Source organism: Patiria miniata, unplaced genomic scaffold (genome assembly GCF_015706575.1).
Source record: "Patiria miniata isolate m_02_andy unplaced genomic scaffold, ASM1570657v1 HiC_scaffold_26, whole genome shotgun sequence".
Classification (NCBI taxonomy): domain Eukaryota; kingdom Metazoa; phylum Echinodermata; class Asteroidea; order Valvatida; family Asterinidae; genus Patiria; species Patiria miniata.
Window position 1 is genome coordinate 10,037,119 of NW_024037065.1, and position 13,828 is coordinate 10,050,946.

Genomic DNA, 13,828 nt, shown 5'->3' on the forward strand with positions numbered 1-13,828 from the left:
CCCCCCCCCAAAAAAAAGGTTGTCAATTTTTAATTTTTTTCGATTCGTATTTTTTTTCCTTTTAGTCCCACTATTCAACCTAGTCCCCAGTGCTTACTTTATTTCCAGCCTCGTTTCCAATAGTGGGCCCTGGATAGGAAACTTTCTTCCTGTATCCTGATTCAATACCGCAATTTGCTAGTAATGGATTTTTACCGTGTAGTTGGTGTTGTTATTTCCAACGTGCATTACGTGTTTTCACGATCATTGTAATTAAAACATCCACGCCTTCTCAAAAATACTCCTTTCCTTTCCAGTTTGCTTTTATTAATCTGAAATGTAATACTGCAAATTGGCGGGCCAGATCGTAACAATTTAACTTTAAAACAAAATTGTGTTTTCATGACTTACGGCGCGACGAATTGATACAAAAACCGCATACAAAAACAAACGCTAATGTAACGCACGTGTAGGCGCCAGACTATTCCTCATTTGCATACGTGTTCAAAAATCTTGCACATGCAAATGATCCAATACCAGGGTGAGAGAGCAGGTAGTGGTGGGCACGTACTGCTCGACACCCTGGGGGCGAGGTTGCCCACGATTGGACCTTGGTGATAATGTGACCTATTTTCGAGTAGTATAATAGGGGTGTAAGTGGCGCCACCAACGTCAAAATAGTCCGCCCCCAAAACAAACCCCAATTTTTTTCTGCGGCCAAAAATTGTGGGCACAATTTTTTGACAAAAATTTAACTTCTAAAAATTTTGAACAAAAAATGTGAGCCCCCCCCCCCCAAGCCATATATCCTGGGTGCGCCACTGCCATTCTGCATTATCATAATCGGATGAATGTTGTTCACACGAGGTATGGCAAGATTGCCACACCCATAGAAATCGCAACAACACCAGACACAAACCAAAAGGCATAAAGCCAGAAAAAGGCATAAAGCCAGGAAAAGGCATAAAGCCAGGATTGCGTGCAACTAATCTTTAATTGATCAAAACACACTTGTTCAATGTACATTATGTTCTTATGCTTCTGTTTCAACTCCGATCGACTCACAGTCAATTATGAAACCCTCCAATGCAAGAAACTCTCCGAGGTTCTACCGTTGAGAATATCTTAGCATCAGCAAAGGCACCAGTGGTACAGCCTGCACGCTGCCTATCAGTAGAAAGGCTGCTGTGTAACTTCCGGTCAAGTCGTAAACCAAACCTTAAAACAGAGACAGAAGGTAAAATTGAAATCGCGAAGTTTCGTAGAATGGTTTGACATTGTTGATCTTTTATGCTATTGCATGGTGTGATGCACATTGCCAGTGATGCCACACAAGTAACACCATGAATTAAAGTACTTCCTAATAATTATTACTTATATGTTGAAACTACATACTAGACTACTGCAGTGAAGAAAGTGGCGTAAGGAAACGACATTCATTTATAAGGCTTATACGTACCAGGCAGAAATCCCAAAGCGACTAATAATAACGTCACCTTTAGCCCGATCCAGCCAAAAGCACCCGCCAATAGCTCGACACCAAGAACCTGCTTGACGAGAACATCCGTCTGGCAGGACAAGACCCCGTCACTGAACAAAATCAGCACCGCTGACGTCATCATTGGCCAAAAAGAAGTCAGCAAAGAGGAGGCAAGGTACGAGACGGAACTCATAACGATGCAAACGGCAACCAGAGTCCACGAGGACATCACTCCGCGGTCGGTGATCAGTCCCTGACTGATTTTACCAAACAGGTTCGCAATGCCCGCGATGGTCACGAAAGACCCCGCCTCCTCCAAAGTGAACCCGTTGGACTGCGCCTGCGACACGAAATACACAATCCACATGAGGTACGCGTAGATCGTGCAGCAAGATATGACGGCCACCAACCAGAAGCGCGCATTGAGAAGTAGTCCCGCCTCGAAGTTCTTAGAGACGAACTTCCTCAGCGAACTACGGTGAGAACGGAGAGTGCTCTCATGTGCTGATGACGAATTGGTGCGTTCGGTCTGGGGGAGCGTTTGGTATGCGTTTGACTGATCCAGCTCAGGCTGCCTCGTTGCTACCATAACGGCGCCACTCGCAACAAAATGCATGGTGATGGCTCCCACTAGTAACATGGTTCCTCTCCAGCCGTAGGTGTTTAAGAAAAGCTGGACCAGGGGCGCGAAGACGATCAGTCCCACGGAGTAGCCGGTCCGTGCGATGCCATTGGCTGTGGCGTAGTTCTTGGTAAAACAGCGTCCGACAGCCTCCTTTGCAACGACACTCGATATACCTATTGCAGTACCTTCAAAGATATAATATAAACAGTATACATCAAAGACAGGTTTTGGCAATGTGTATAGTTTTCATCATCTGTTGTGTAGACATGGGTCCCCTATTTGATCTACCTTGCCAAAAACTAGAAACTAATATCTCACATATATTAATGTCTCATTGTAACCCCGATATATACATTGCTTTATACATAGGTTTTCCTGCACATTTTGAAACTTAATTCATTCCAATTCATAAACGGTTAACTTCAATTTCGTCTCCAGAAGACTGGAACGCGTTTGTCGTTGGTCATTCCAATTGATCAATTTGAACATTTATCCATTCGATGTCGTCAAATTTCAATGGAATTCGTCTCACCTGATGACCATGTACATAATGTAAGGATAGAATTCGTCTTTGTTCAATCGATTTCAAGAACTGTTCGATCAAATTCATCAGACAATGCGCACGCTGGTATACCATACACAGACGTATTTGGCATGGTGTATTGCAAGACAATAAATTGTAGGTTTAACAACCAATCCAAAGAACAAGAAGAAGAACTGAATGACTGTTTTCGAAGATGTGAAAATATGAATGCAGTTTTCTTTTCATAATTAATAATTACAGGCCTACTTATTTCTTGCATAAAATGGTAAATACGCAATTTTATTTGACTGTGTATACCCTATTTCTTTCAGTTGTTGACGCTTAAAATTGTCAAAGAACTAAATAAATATTGAAAAAGATTATAATTTTGCATAATAATTGTTACATGACAAATGCTTATTGAAGGTTTAAAGACCTACGTTACACAAGGAGACTAACAGACACAAAAATAAAGTAAATATGTAGAAATGAACAGATGAAAACGTAAAAATATGGAAGATGGCCTACAATTATGAGGTGAGTTTGAATGAAATTTATATAACATTGATTGCGAAATGACAGAACCGATTCATCTATCGCACGTTCAGCAATTGCAGACGACGAAATTTAATTGTCTTTCACGAAAAAGTATGGCAAAAATGAGCGACCAAAGACGAAATTGAAAATGGGGTATGCAGGATCATGAATTTTCAAGACGAAAAACGAAAATTAAACGCGTGTTCAGAGCGAGTCTCAATTTCAGACGAAAATGATTGACCGATTATTAGAAGTGATTGAACATTTTAGGAAATTGGCCGGGAAAACCTATATTGAAGGGAAAATACAGCATTTGCAAACATCACAAAAATTAAACTACCAAATCATTTTGAAATACCTTGCTGGACTAATAGGGAATGACAGTGTAAAGCATCCTGTAAAATCATGGCACCTGGTATACTTTCATTTTCAAGAAAAGTGGTATTTTTATATCAATTTCCAACGCTGATCGGCCGATCAGCGTTGGAAAAAACTGGGTTTTTTTCAAATACTGGCCCCAATTGACCATCGCACTTGTTTGCAATCGATTACAAACCTATGAACGGGTACGAGCCAGCTAGACTTGTTCCCTGACCTTACAATTACCCAATATATGTAAACTGCTCTGTTTCTTCTTATATGGAGTCAGGGAACCAGACTACAGGAAAATGATTGTTTTTCTTGGTTTTTATAGCATTTTCGAACCCAAAACCTCAAAAAAGTCAGTGTAACTATATTTGCTATATATTTGCAACCCCTTAATTCCATCCATTTCTGAAAAATAACAGTAAAAGCAAATGATGTATATTCCCTTTAAACAAATTCGATGGAAATATTATTTAACATTTTAATTAACTGATTAGATTGATAAGCTCATTGATGACTGGAAAGAAGCTGGAGTATCTCTGGGATAGAATCTGTTTGCTACGAGTGTTAAATTAATCGGGAAAACCGATACATTTCATGTGGAAATTCAATGAAGTTGAAATCATTGTTTTTCAATGTTTTTGAATACAACCTGCCAGTAACGTGTACAGCAACGCCAGTTGCAGAGAGTTCTCGACGAACGATCCGGCAATGGCCGCTGCACTCATCATCACGCCACACGTCATCATGACGTAACCAGCCCCAAAGCGCCTGCTCACTAATCCTCCGAAAGGAGCTGTGGAGACGTAAAATATTTGATTTTGAGTTGATCAAAGGATGGAACTTCCTTGTTTCTAGATGCGAATGAAGTTGGATAACAATTAAGTAGGATAACAATTAAGTAGGATACCATACAGTGACAATTCTGTTCGGCTATATTGCGTTTTGGGCACAATGATGATGTCTGTAGTAAATTAAGAGTAATATAATCAACTTATCATAATAGTAAATTATGTTGTGACCAGACCACCGAAAAAATAATAATGATCGTGCAGTTTACTCTCCGCACGTATATCAGTTCACACAATTTCAACATTTATGTGTATTTAATTTAAAATGATGACTGTGAAATAGAATGAAAATGGTATTGCTGAAGGGACCCATTTGAAACCGATGCATGGAGAAAATTAAAATCATAATTATGTTTTTAAAGTATCATATTCACATGTAGTCTGGGTTGCATTACAACCAACAATTATTACATTTAAATAGTGGCTTACAGTCATGCAGATGAGTAATTGATATACGCATGAAAACGCTCAGTCAATTTTAATACAGTACAACAGCCATGCATGCGCTTCTTCGCAACGCCATAAATATAATACACACAGTTGAATTAAATTGCAGTTTCGAAAAAATACTGTCAGTGTTACCTACGAATCCACTTGTTGCGATCGTCAGTGACGCTATCCAGCCGATAATCCACATTTGGGAGGTCAGTTGGATTTGCAAAATCGGCAGCATTATCCCGAGACCTTTGGTAATGCCGGTCTCCATGAGGTTTTCGGTCCAGAGCGCGAGGACCGCGACCCAGCCGGGCCTTCCGCCGTCCGGCCCCTCTAGACTGTTGCTCACCACCCCGCTCATAGTCCAGGGACTATTTTGGTGAAGGAACAGGGTGCGTGGTGGTTGACTTTCTTGCTCTAAGGTTTTAGAAGAGGTACTGGGTGGGCATGGACATGATATATACATAACACAACTCGCAGTCACGTGACATCGCCATCACGTGAATATTATGGAAATAACTTATGAGTGAGATAGTCCTACATCTAAATTGCCATGGGAGATTCAATACGGTTGCAGACCAGTAAATAGGCCCCAAATTGCCTACGCCGGCCAAATCACGATTTGCATGCCCTCAAAATCTTCAGTATTTGAGAGTATTGTGGACCATGAACTTGAGGGTTTGTGAAAAAATGGATGGAAGCCGTGCACAGGACTGGGAGCTTGCAGTTGTGTGTAATTTGGATGTAATTTGGACCCTAAAAGCGCTCTATTTTGCAATGGAGTGTAGCCATCGTTAGTCAAAATGGCGATGGGCTTCAGGACTATTTTTAGGGGTGATCATCTTCGGATGGAAATTTCTCCTAAAAGTCATCAGTTAACCCCAAAAAATTGAAAATAAAATAAAAGGTGATGAAATAAGCTTTATTTTGATGTGTGTCTCGAACACCTTGGAGAGTTGTTAGTATTTTTCCCGAATTTCTGAAGTGGGAGCATTTACCATTGGGGTCTATGGAAGTTCATTTACTGGTCTGCTACCTATAATTTCAAAATGGCGGCGTCCGCGTTGTGATGAAAGTGGGATTGAAAAGGGGCAATTGCTGTCTAAAATTGTTGATTACAAAATGAAATAAACACCAAAAAAGTTTTAATGACAATTTCTTGACACATTTTTCTGAAGTTCTTATTTTTGGTTGTGTTTTATTGAAAAACAATTCATGCAACATCATTCTTGTGGATTGTTATGTAAACACGAGAGTACACACTGCTCCATTCACCACAGTCTTAAGGTGCTTCGAATAGTTTCTTTTCATTTGTTAAATTTTCCTTTTCTGGCTAAACAGGTCTCATTTTGTGATGTTTGTACTCTTACTATTTTGACATTTGGATCTTGAAACGGCATTTATAGTGAATTGACTTGCCAGAAACAGTAATCAGGTTCATATTTGTACAGAAATTCTTTTCTTTAATTCGTTAAAGTAGAAGTTAGGAGCAGTTATCATTTCATTCCGATTATTTCGTATTCTTTTGTTAGTGGAAGTGTTATGAGACTACTGTGGGAACTCATACTCTCAGTACCATTTGACCATGCTTAGATTAGTTTCTTTAGGCAGAAAACTGAGCGTTGTGTAATTGTCATAGTTTATCAATTTGTTGCTTTAGTTGTATCACTTTAAAGACTAGTATCGATGATATCGATATTGTGGTGCTAGTGCTGAGTAGCTATACAGTGTATGCACACTAGACACTAATTGATATGCGGTCACTGCACCATTGCCAGCCCTGGGTGGGACAGCCACAAATTCCAAGTTTGGGGTAGAGTGATTAACTCCACATGTCACTTTTGTTTCAGGGGTCAAACAAGATTTGTTATAATTAATTTCAAATCCAAGATTTTGGGGTATGTTTATCACGAAATTAGTGTTTGTGGTGCTTTCTTCTTTTGAAGAAGACATGATGAGGATGTCATCTAAATAAATGACCAAGCGAATACATGTACCTCGACTGCTCGCTGATGCTACTATAGGTTTCATAACCTTAGTAAAAATTCTAGGGGCTGATGATAAGCCAAATGGTAGGCAAATAAAGCAAACACATTTTTACCGCCCAAGAGAATCAAAGATAAGGTTGATCCTTCTCACACATTGGAATAGAAAAATAAGCATATTTCAGGTCAATTGACGTGAGAAAGTCATTAACTTGAATTAGGTTTTTCACGAGCTTGATATTTTCCATTTTGAAGTGCTCGTACGACACAAATTTGTTAAGATCTTTCAAATTAATAAATGGTCTCAATCCACCTGTCTTTTTCACTATCAGAAAAGTCTTCGACAGAAACTGGCATTCCGCCAGAGAAACTTCTCTGATTGCACCTTTGTGCAGTTCACTTATCTCAGTATTGATCACAAGTGATTCTTGATCACAGAAGGATTTCTTTTGAGGTTTTGAATAGGACAGCTCAAGAAATCAATTTTACAACCTGATATGGTGTTTAGAATCCACCTATCAGAAGTCATTTGAGACCAATCGCCCTTGTGTAATTTTAGTCTCCCGGCTTGCCAATGGAGAGGATAGTAGGTCTGATTTTACATACCCGTTTTTTTTGCGGACGAGCCTTTGCCTGTTCTCTGTTGGTTATAAGGCACATAACGGCGATAGGAAGACTGATTTTTCCTCTCGTCTGAGGTCAATTTTTTGCCTGCTTTGTAGGCTTCATCAGCTACCTGTTTCATTGTATTATTCATGTCTTTCCCAAACAACATTTCTGAGACGGGAGTATTGCGGGAACACAGTTCATAAGAGGCGTTCCCTGCAAGGGTAATGCCATCTAAAGCAAGTTCCTTTAACTTGTCAATGTTCACAACTTAGCCTGACTTTGTTGCATCACGCAATTCAGTCAACATTTTGCAGTAAGGAAGCAAACCTTTGATAACTTGTTTTTGGATTTTCTGTAAGATCACGTCCTTGGATCTAGCTGAGGCGGGGATGGTTCCCCAAAGTTCACTGTCTATTCTGGGTGCCGACACAGCTACCGCATTTGACGGTGTAACGTATTTTTCTGCAATTTTTGCATACGTCTCTTTCTTGATTGGCAAAGTTACCGCTTTTACAGCTCTTTCTGCTAGGTTGCTAAATATCTCGGGGCTAATTAGCCTCACTGTCATTGTAAATATCTTCACTTGGAAGAACGTCAAAATCAGCTTGCGCTGTAATGGCTTGGTTATCCGCCAGTACACTGGTCAGGTCAAACTCAGATTAGCTGGGTCGTATGCCACAGCTTCCTGGCTTAGTAGCTCGTCTACAAACTCTTTGTCGTATTGATCAATAGTCCACCTCAGTTTGAGGTCTCGGCTCATGAGCCGAGACCTCAAACTGGGGTGGACTACCAGCGGAGTTGCTGGGGCCGGCGTGCTTCGCACGTCCGGATAAGTCACGGGAATGAACCACTGATGCCAGCATCTCTTGCATGGCATTAACAGAAGTCGATAACTTCTGGATACCGTCGGCATTGGCCTGTAACCGAGCATCGATGTCCCGGCGAGAACTAGGCTTACCTTGGCCTGGTTGGGGTGATTTAATGTCGTCTTCGGACGAGTCAGTATTCATTATTGCAATGAACAAGGAGCTGAACTGTTCAGCTCTTTTCGCTATGCCTATCACACGAAGAAAAGAAAAGGGGTTTATATACCCATGCTACACTACCTCATTTGAATTACTATAGATTCATTGAATGTATTGTGTGATCCGCATGCCTGGCACCTGAAAGGAATGCATACCCTCTGAAGACTTGTACGAAGTGTTATGTAATAGAATTTAGATGTAGGACTACATCTTTATATATAAGAGAGAGTTTAACTCGGCCTCCGAGACGATGTTTGCTCATGAAAGGATCCGAGACCGCGGGCTCCCGCGGCGCCAAAATCGCTCCACGTCCGTGGAAAAATACGGAGGGTGTCTTCCGCCGGGTCGGACACTTTGGGTCGTCCTGATTTTCCCGTACGGACCGGCGATCCTTTTCGTCTATTTTTCGTGACTGCATTTTGCACAGGAATTTTCCGTCGTGTGCGCTTTCACGTTGACTGCCTGGCCGCCCCCTGTGCTGGCTTTTCTGCGAGTCTAGACTGTGCGAGGTCAGCGAGGTCAACGTAGGGGTTTTGTTTACGTGTTCTACTCGGCCGTTCTGCCAAAGCGTTCACCAAATTGTGGTATGGGGTGACCTTGGTAAAATATTTTTTCACCATGGTGCGTGGCCACCGAGTGCCCCTATTCTTTCATATGCTTCGCTTGCCGCCCCTGCGCCGAGTGCAACGAATACTCAGAAGGACTACACATTAAGTATGCCTTGCGCGGTCTGACCAATCGAAAGTCTACACTGCGTAGTATTTCCGGGCTATGCAAAACTGTCGATGGCAACGCGTACTGCGGCCTGCTCCACACCCTGGAAACGAGGTTGGGTCTACGTGCTCGCTATTTGCATGATTTGAAGCACAAGCATGTGAGTGACGTGTATAGTGCTCTGTTGCTTCCATCATGTGTTAATACAGCTCCATGCTTCCACCAAGGCTGAGCGTTGTGAGTTCGCTGCCCGCCACATGTGTTGCGTTATAATTTCGGGGGCCTGTCTGGGATCAACGAAGGATCGATGCATTGCTTCAAACATCGCGATCTCAAACGCAGTCACACAAAAAATCAACGAAAATGTGTCCGATCCGGCGGAAGACACCCTCCACATTTTCCCACGGACGTGGAGCGATTTTGGCGTCGCGAAAGACCGCGGTCTCAGATCGTTTTCAGGAGCACACATTTCTCGGAGGCCGAGTAAAATTTGCTCTTATATAGATGGTTGACCCAAGTTGAATAACAGTTGACTCGCCAAGTTCCTCGCAGACAGTCTCGCAAATTGTAAGACGTTCAAGTTTACGTTTGTTGAAGAGTCCAATATACTGAAACTTAATTATGACCTTCTTAATCAGCCTTCGCCTGTGTACTACGGCAAGCCTTTCAAGTACGTTTTCTCACAAATGCCACTGCCTCACAAAATGCCAATTTAACAGACCAACGGGAACATTTACAGACTGTTGCCATGGTACATAATTATCATGGGCGTCAATCGGTGGGGGACGGGGAACCCCTCCACCCCCCCCCCCCCCATTTTAAAGTGGTGGAGACTTTTTGGGTCCCCTCCCCCCCCCCCCCCCCCACTTTTCTTCCCCAAATAACAATTGTAGCTACTACATGTATAATGATTCTATTAGTACTCAGAATAGCTGATTCAATGACACCAAACTCGAAAATGATGTTTAAAAGATGATCTTTTGCTAAAAAAAAATTGTTTTAGTGGTCAGAAATTGCCTCAGATCGCACACACAGAAATTGCTTTTCTATAACTGCATGTCTTCTCAACTAAATCCCCCAATTACATTCATCTCCCCACATTTTCATCCCCAACTCTACGCCCTATCCGATCTATGATCGGGTAAATCAACGAGGTATGGATGCATTGCTTCAAATATTGTGATCTTTGAACTATGTTGGGTTGGAATAACGATGAGTGCATAAATAATAATATTGGCGGTTGTTGGCTGTTTGGCCTTGCTTATATTATGGTTGAACCATGCCAACTTGAATAAAATAGTTAAATCGACTTTTTCCTCGCAGGTCTCGCAAATTGTAAGAAGTTCAAGTTTACGTTTGTTGAAGAGTCCAATACTGTACCTTCATAATGACCTTCCTCCATGATTCAGACTATGTAATTTTATGGTAACACACTCAACATTTCTATTGCAAATGCCACCTTCACGTTTTATTCCATTATGATTTATTGTCAAAACAGTACAATCAGCCTTCGCCTGTGTACTATACGGTAAGTCTTTCAACTCAGTTTTCCCACATTAACAAACGCGACTGCCTCACAAAATGCAACAGACCAACGGGAAAATTTACAGACAGTTATACATGCCATGGTACATAATTATCATGGGCGCGGCGTCAATCGGTGGGGACGGGGGACCCCCACCCCAACATTTAAAAGCGGGCACTGAATATCGTTTGGTTCCCTACCGCCACTTTTTCTTCCCCGAATAAAAATTGTAGCCTACATAATATTCTTTTGCTCAGAACAGCTGATTCAATGACTCCAAACTCGAAAATGATGTTTAAAAGATGATCTTTTGTTTTACTATATCATACGTGGTCAGAAATTGCCTCAGATCGCGTCACCGTAAATTGCTTTTCTATAGCTACATGTCTTCTCAACTAAATCCCCCATTAACATTTAACTCCCCACACTTTCAACCCCAACACAAATACGCCCTACCCGATCTATGATCGGGTAAATCAGCTTGTGTATACATAATATTCACGTGATGGCGGTGTCACGTAACTGCGAGATGTGTTATGTATATATCATGTCCATGCCCACCCGTACCCCTTCTAAAACCTTTGAGCAAGAAAGTCAACCACCGCGCACCCTGTTCCTAAACCAAATAGTCCCGGACTATGAGCGGGGCGGTGAGCAACAGTCTGGAGGGGCCGGACGGCGGAAGGCCCGGCTGGGTCGCGGTCCTCGCGCTCTGGACCAACAACCTCATGGTGATCGGCATTACCAAAGGTCTCGGGATAATGCTGCCGATTTTGCAAATCCAACTGACCTCCCAAATGTGGATTCTCGGCTGGATAGCGTCACTGACGATCGCAACAAGTGGATTCGTAGGTAACACTGACAGTATTTTTCTAAACTGCAATTTAATTCAACTGTGTGTATTATATTTATGGCGTTGCGAAGAAGCGCATGCATGGCTGTTGTACTGTATTAAAATTGACTGAGCGTTTTCATGCGTATATCAATTACTCATCTGCATGACTGTAAGCCACTATTTAAATGTTATAATTGTTGGTTGTAATGCAACCCAGACTACATGTGAATATGATACTTTGAAAATATAATTATGATTTTAATTTTCTCCATGCATCGTTTCAAATGGGTCCCTTCAGCAATACCATTTTCATTTTATTTCACAGTCATTATTTTACAATTGAATTCACATAAATGTTGAAATTGTGTGAACTGATATACGTGCGGAAAGTAAACTGCAAGATTATTATTATTTCTTCGGTGATCTGGTCACAACATAATTTACTATTATGACAAGTTGATAATATTACTCTTAATTTACTACAGACATCATCATTGTGCCCAAAACGCAATATAGCCGAACAGAATTTTCACTGTATGGTATCCTACTTCATTGTTATCCTACTTATTATAATTGTTATCCAACTTCATTCGCATCTAGAAACAAGGATGTTCCATCCTTTGATCAACTCAAAATCAAATATTTACGTCTCCACAGCTCCTTTCGGAGGATTAGTGAGCAGGCGCTTTGGGGCTGGTTACGCCATGATGACGTGTGGCGTGATGATGAGTGCAGCGGCCATTGCCGGATCGTTCGTCGAGAACTCTCTGCAACTGGCGTTGCTGTATACGTTACTGGCAGGTTGTATTCAAAAACATTGAAAAACAACGATTTCAACTTCATTGAATTTCAACATGAAATGTATCGGTTTTCCCGATAATTTAACACTCGTAGCAAACAGATTCTATCGCAGAGATACTCCAGCTTCTTTCCAGTCATCATTGAGCTTATCAATCTAATGTTAATTAAAATGTTAAATAATATTTCCATCGAATTTGTTTTAATATAGGTTTTCCCGGCCAATTTCCTAAAATGTTCAATCACTTCTGAAATCGGTCAACCATTTTCGTCTGAAATTGAGAATCGCTCTGAACTCGCTCTGTTTAATTTTCGTATTTCGTCTTGAAAATTCATGATCCTGCATACCCCATTTTCAATTACGTCTTTGGCCGCTCATTTTCGCGCGCTCATTTTCGCCATACTTTTTCGTGAAAGACAATTAAATTTCGTCGTCTGCAATTGCTGAACGTGCGATAGATGAATCGGTTCCGTCAATTTGCAGTCAATGTTATATACATTTCATTCAAATTCATCTCATAATTGAAGGCCATCCTCCGTATTTTTACGTTTTCATCTGTTCATTTCTACATATTTACTTTATTTTTTGTGTGTCTGTTAGTCTCCTTGTGTAACGTAGGTCTTTCAACCTTAAATAAGCATTTTTTCATGTAACAAATATTATGCAAAACTGTAATCTTTTTCAATAATTATTTAGTACGTTGACAATTTTATGTGTCAACAACTGAAAGAAATAGGGTATACACAGTCAAATAAAATTGCGTATTTTCCATATCATGCAAGAAATAAGTAGGCCTATAATTATTTATTATGAAAAGCAAACTTCTTTCATTTTTCACATCTTCGAAAACAGTCATTCAAGTTCTTCTTCTTGTTCTTTGGATTGGTTGTTAAAACCTACAATTTATTGTCTTGCAATACACCTTGCCAAAAAACGTCTGTGTGTGGTATACCAGCGTGCGCATTGTCTGATGAATTTGATCGAACATTTCTTGAAATCGATTGAACAAAGACGAATTCAATCCTTACATTATGTACATGGTCATCAGGTGACACGAATTTCATTGAAATTTGACATCGAATGGACAAATGTTCAAATTGATCAATTGGAAAGACCAACGACAAACGCGTTTCCAGTCTTCAGGAGACGAAATTGAGGTTAACCGTTTATGAATTGGAATGAATTAAGTTTCAAAATGTGCAGGAAAACCTATGTATAAAGCAATGTACATAATCGGGTTTACAATGAGACATTTGTATATGTGAGATATTAGTTTCTAGTTTTTGGCAATTAACGTAGATCAAGTAAAGGGCCCATGTCTTCACAACAGATGAGGAAAACTATAGACATTGCCAAACTTGTCTTTGATGTATACTTTTTATATTATATCTTTGAAGGTACTGCCATAGGTATATCGAGTGTCGTTGCAAAGGAGGCTGTCGGACGCTGTTTTACCAAGAACTACGCCACAGCAATGGCATCGCACGGACCGGCTTCTCCGTGGGACTGATCGTCTTCGCGCCCCTGATCCAGCTTTTCT

At 40.9% G+C, this 13,828-nt stretch overlaps 2 protein-coding genes across 2 annotated transcripts; one reads left to right on the top strand and one right to left on the bottom strand.

Annotated features, from left to right (window-relative positions):
- Positions 1–791: 791 nt before the first annotated feature.
- On the bottom strand, positions 792–5,428 carry LOC119733620 (monocarboxylate transporter 12-like). The gene is made up of 4 exons (XM_038207028.1): positions 4,944–5,428; positions 4,163–4,306; positions 1,439–2,269; positions 792–1,197 (listed from the first exon to the last, which is right to left on the bottom strand). The coding sequence occupies exons 1-4, from the start codon at positions 5,260–5,262 to the stop codon at positions 1,088–1,090; spliced, it is 1,404 nt and encodes a 467-aa protein (XP_038062956.1). The 5' UTR covers positions 5,263–5,428; the 3' UTR covers positions 792–1,087.
- A 5,855-nt stretch (positions 5,429–11,283) lies between these two features.
- LOC119733945 (monocarboxylate transporter 13-like) lies at positions 11,284–13,798 on the top strand. The gene is made up of 3 exons (XM_038207306.1): positions 11,284–11,506; positions 12,147–12,290; positions 13,686–13,798. Exons 1-3 carry the CDS (start codon positions 11,293–11,295, stop codon positions 13,796–13,798), a joined length of 471 nt encoding a protein of 156 aa, XP_038063234.1. The 5' UTR covers positions 11,284–11,292.
- Positions 13,799–13,828: the final 30 nt, after the last annotated feature.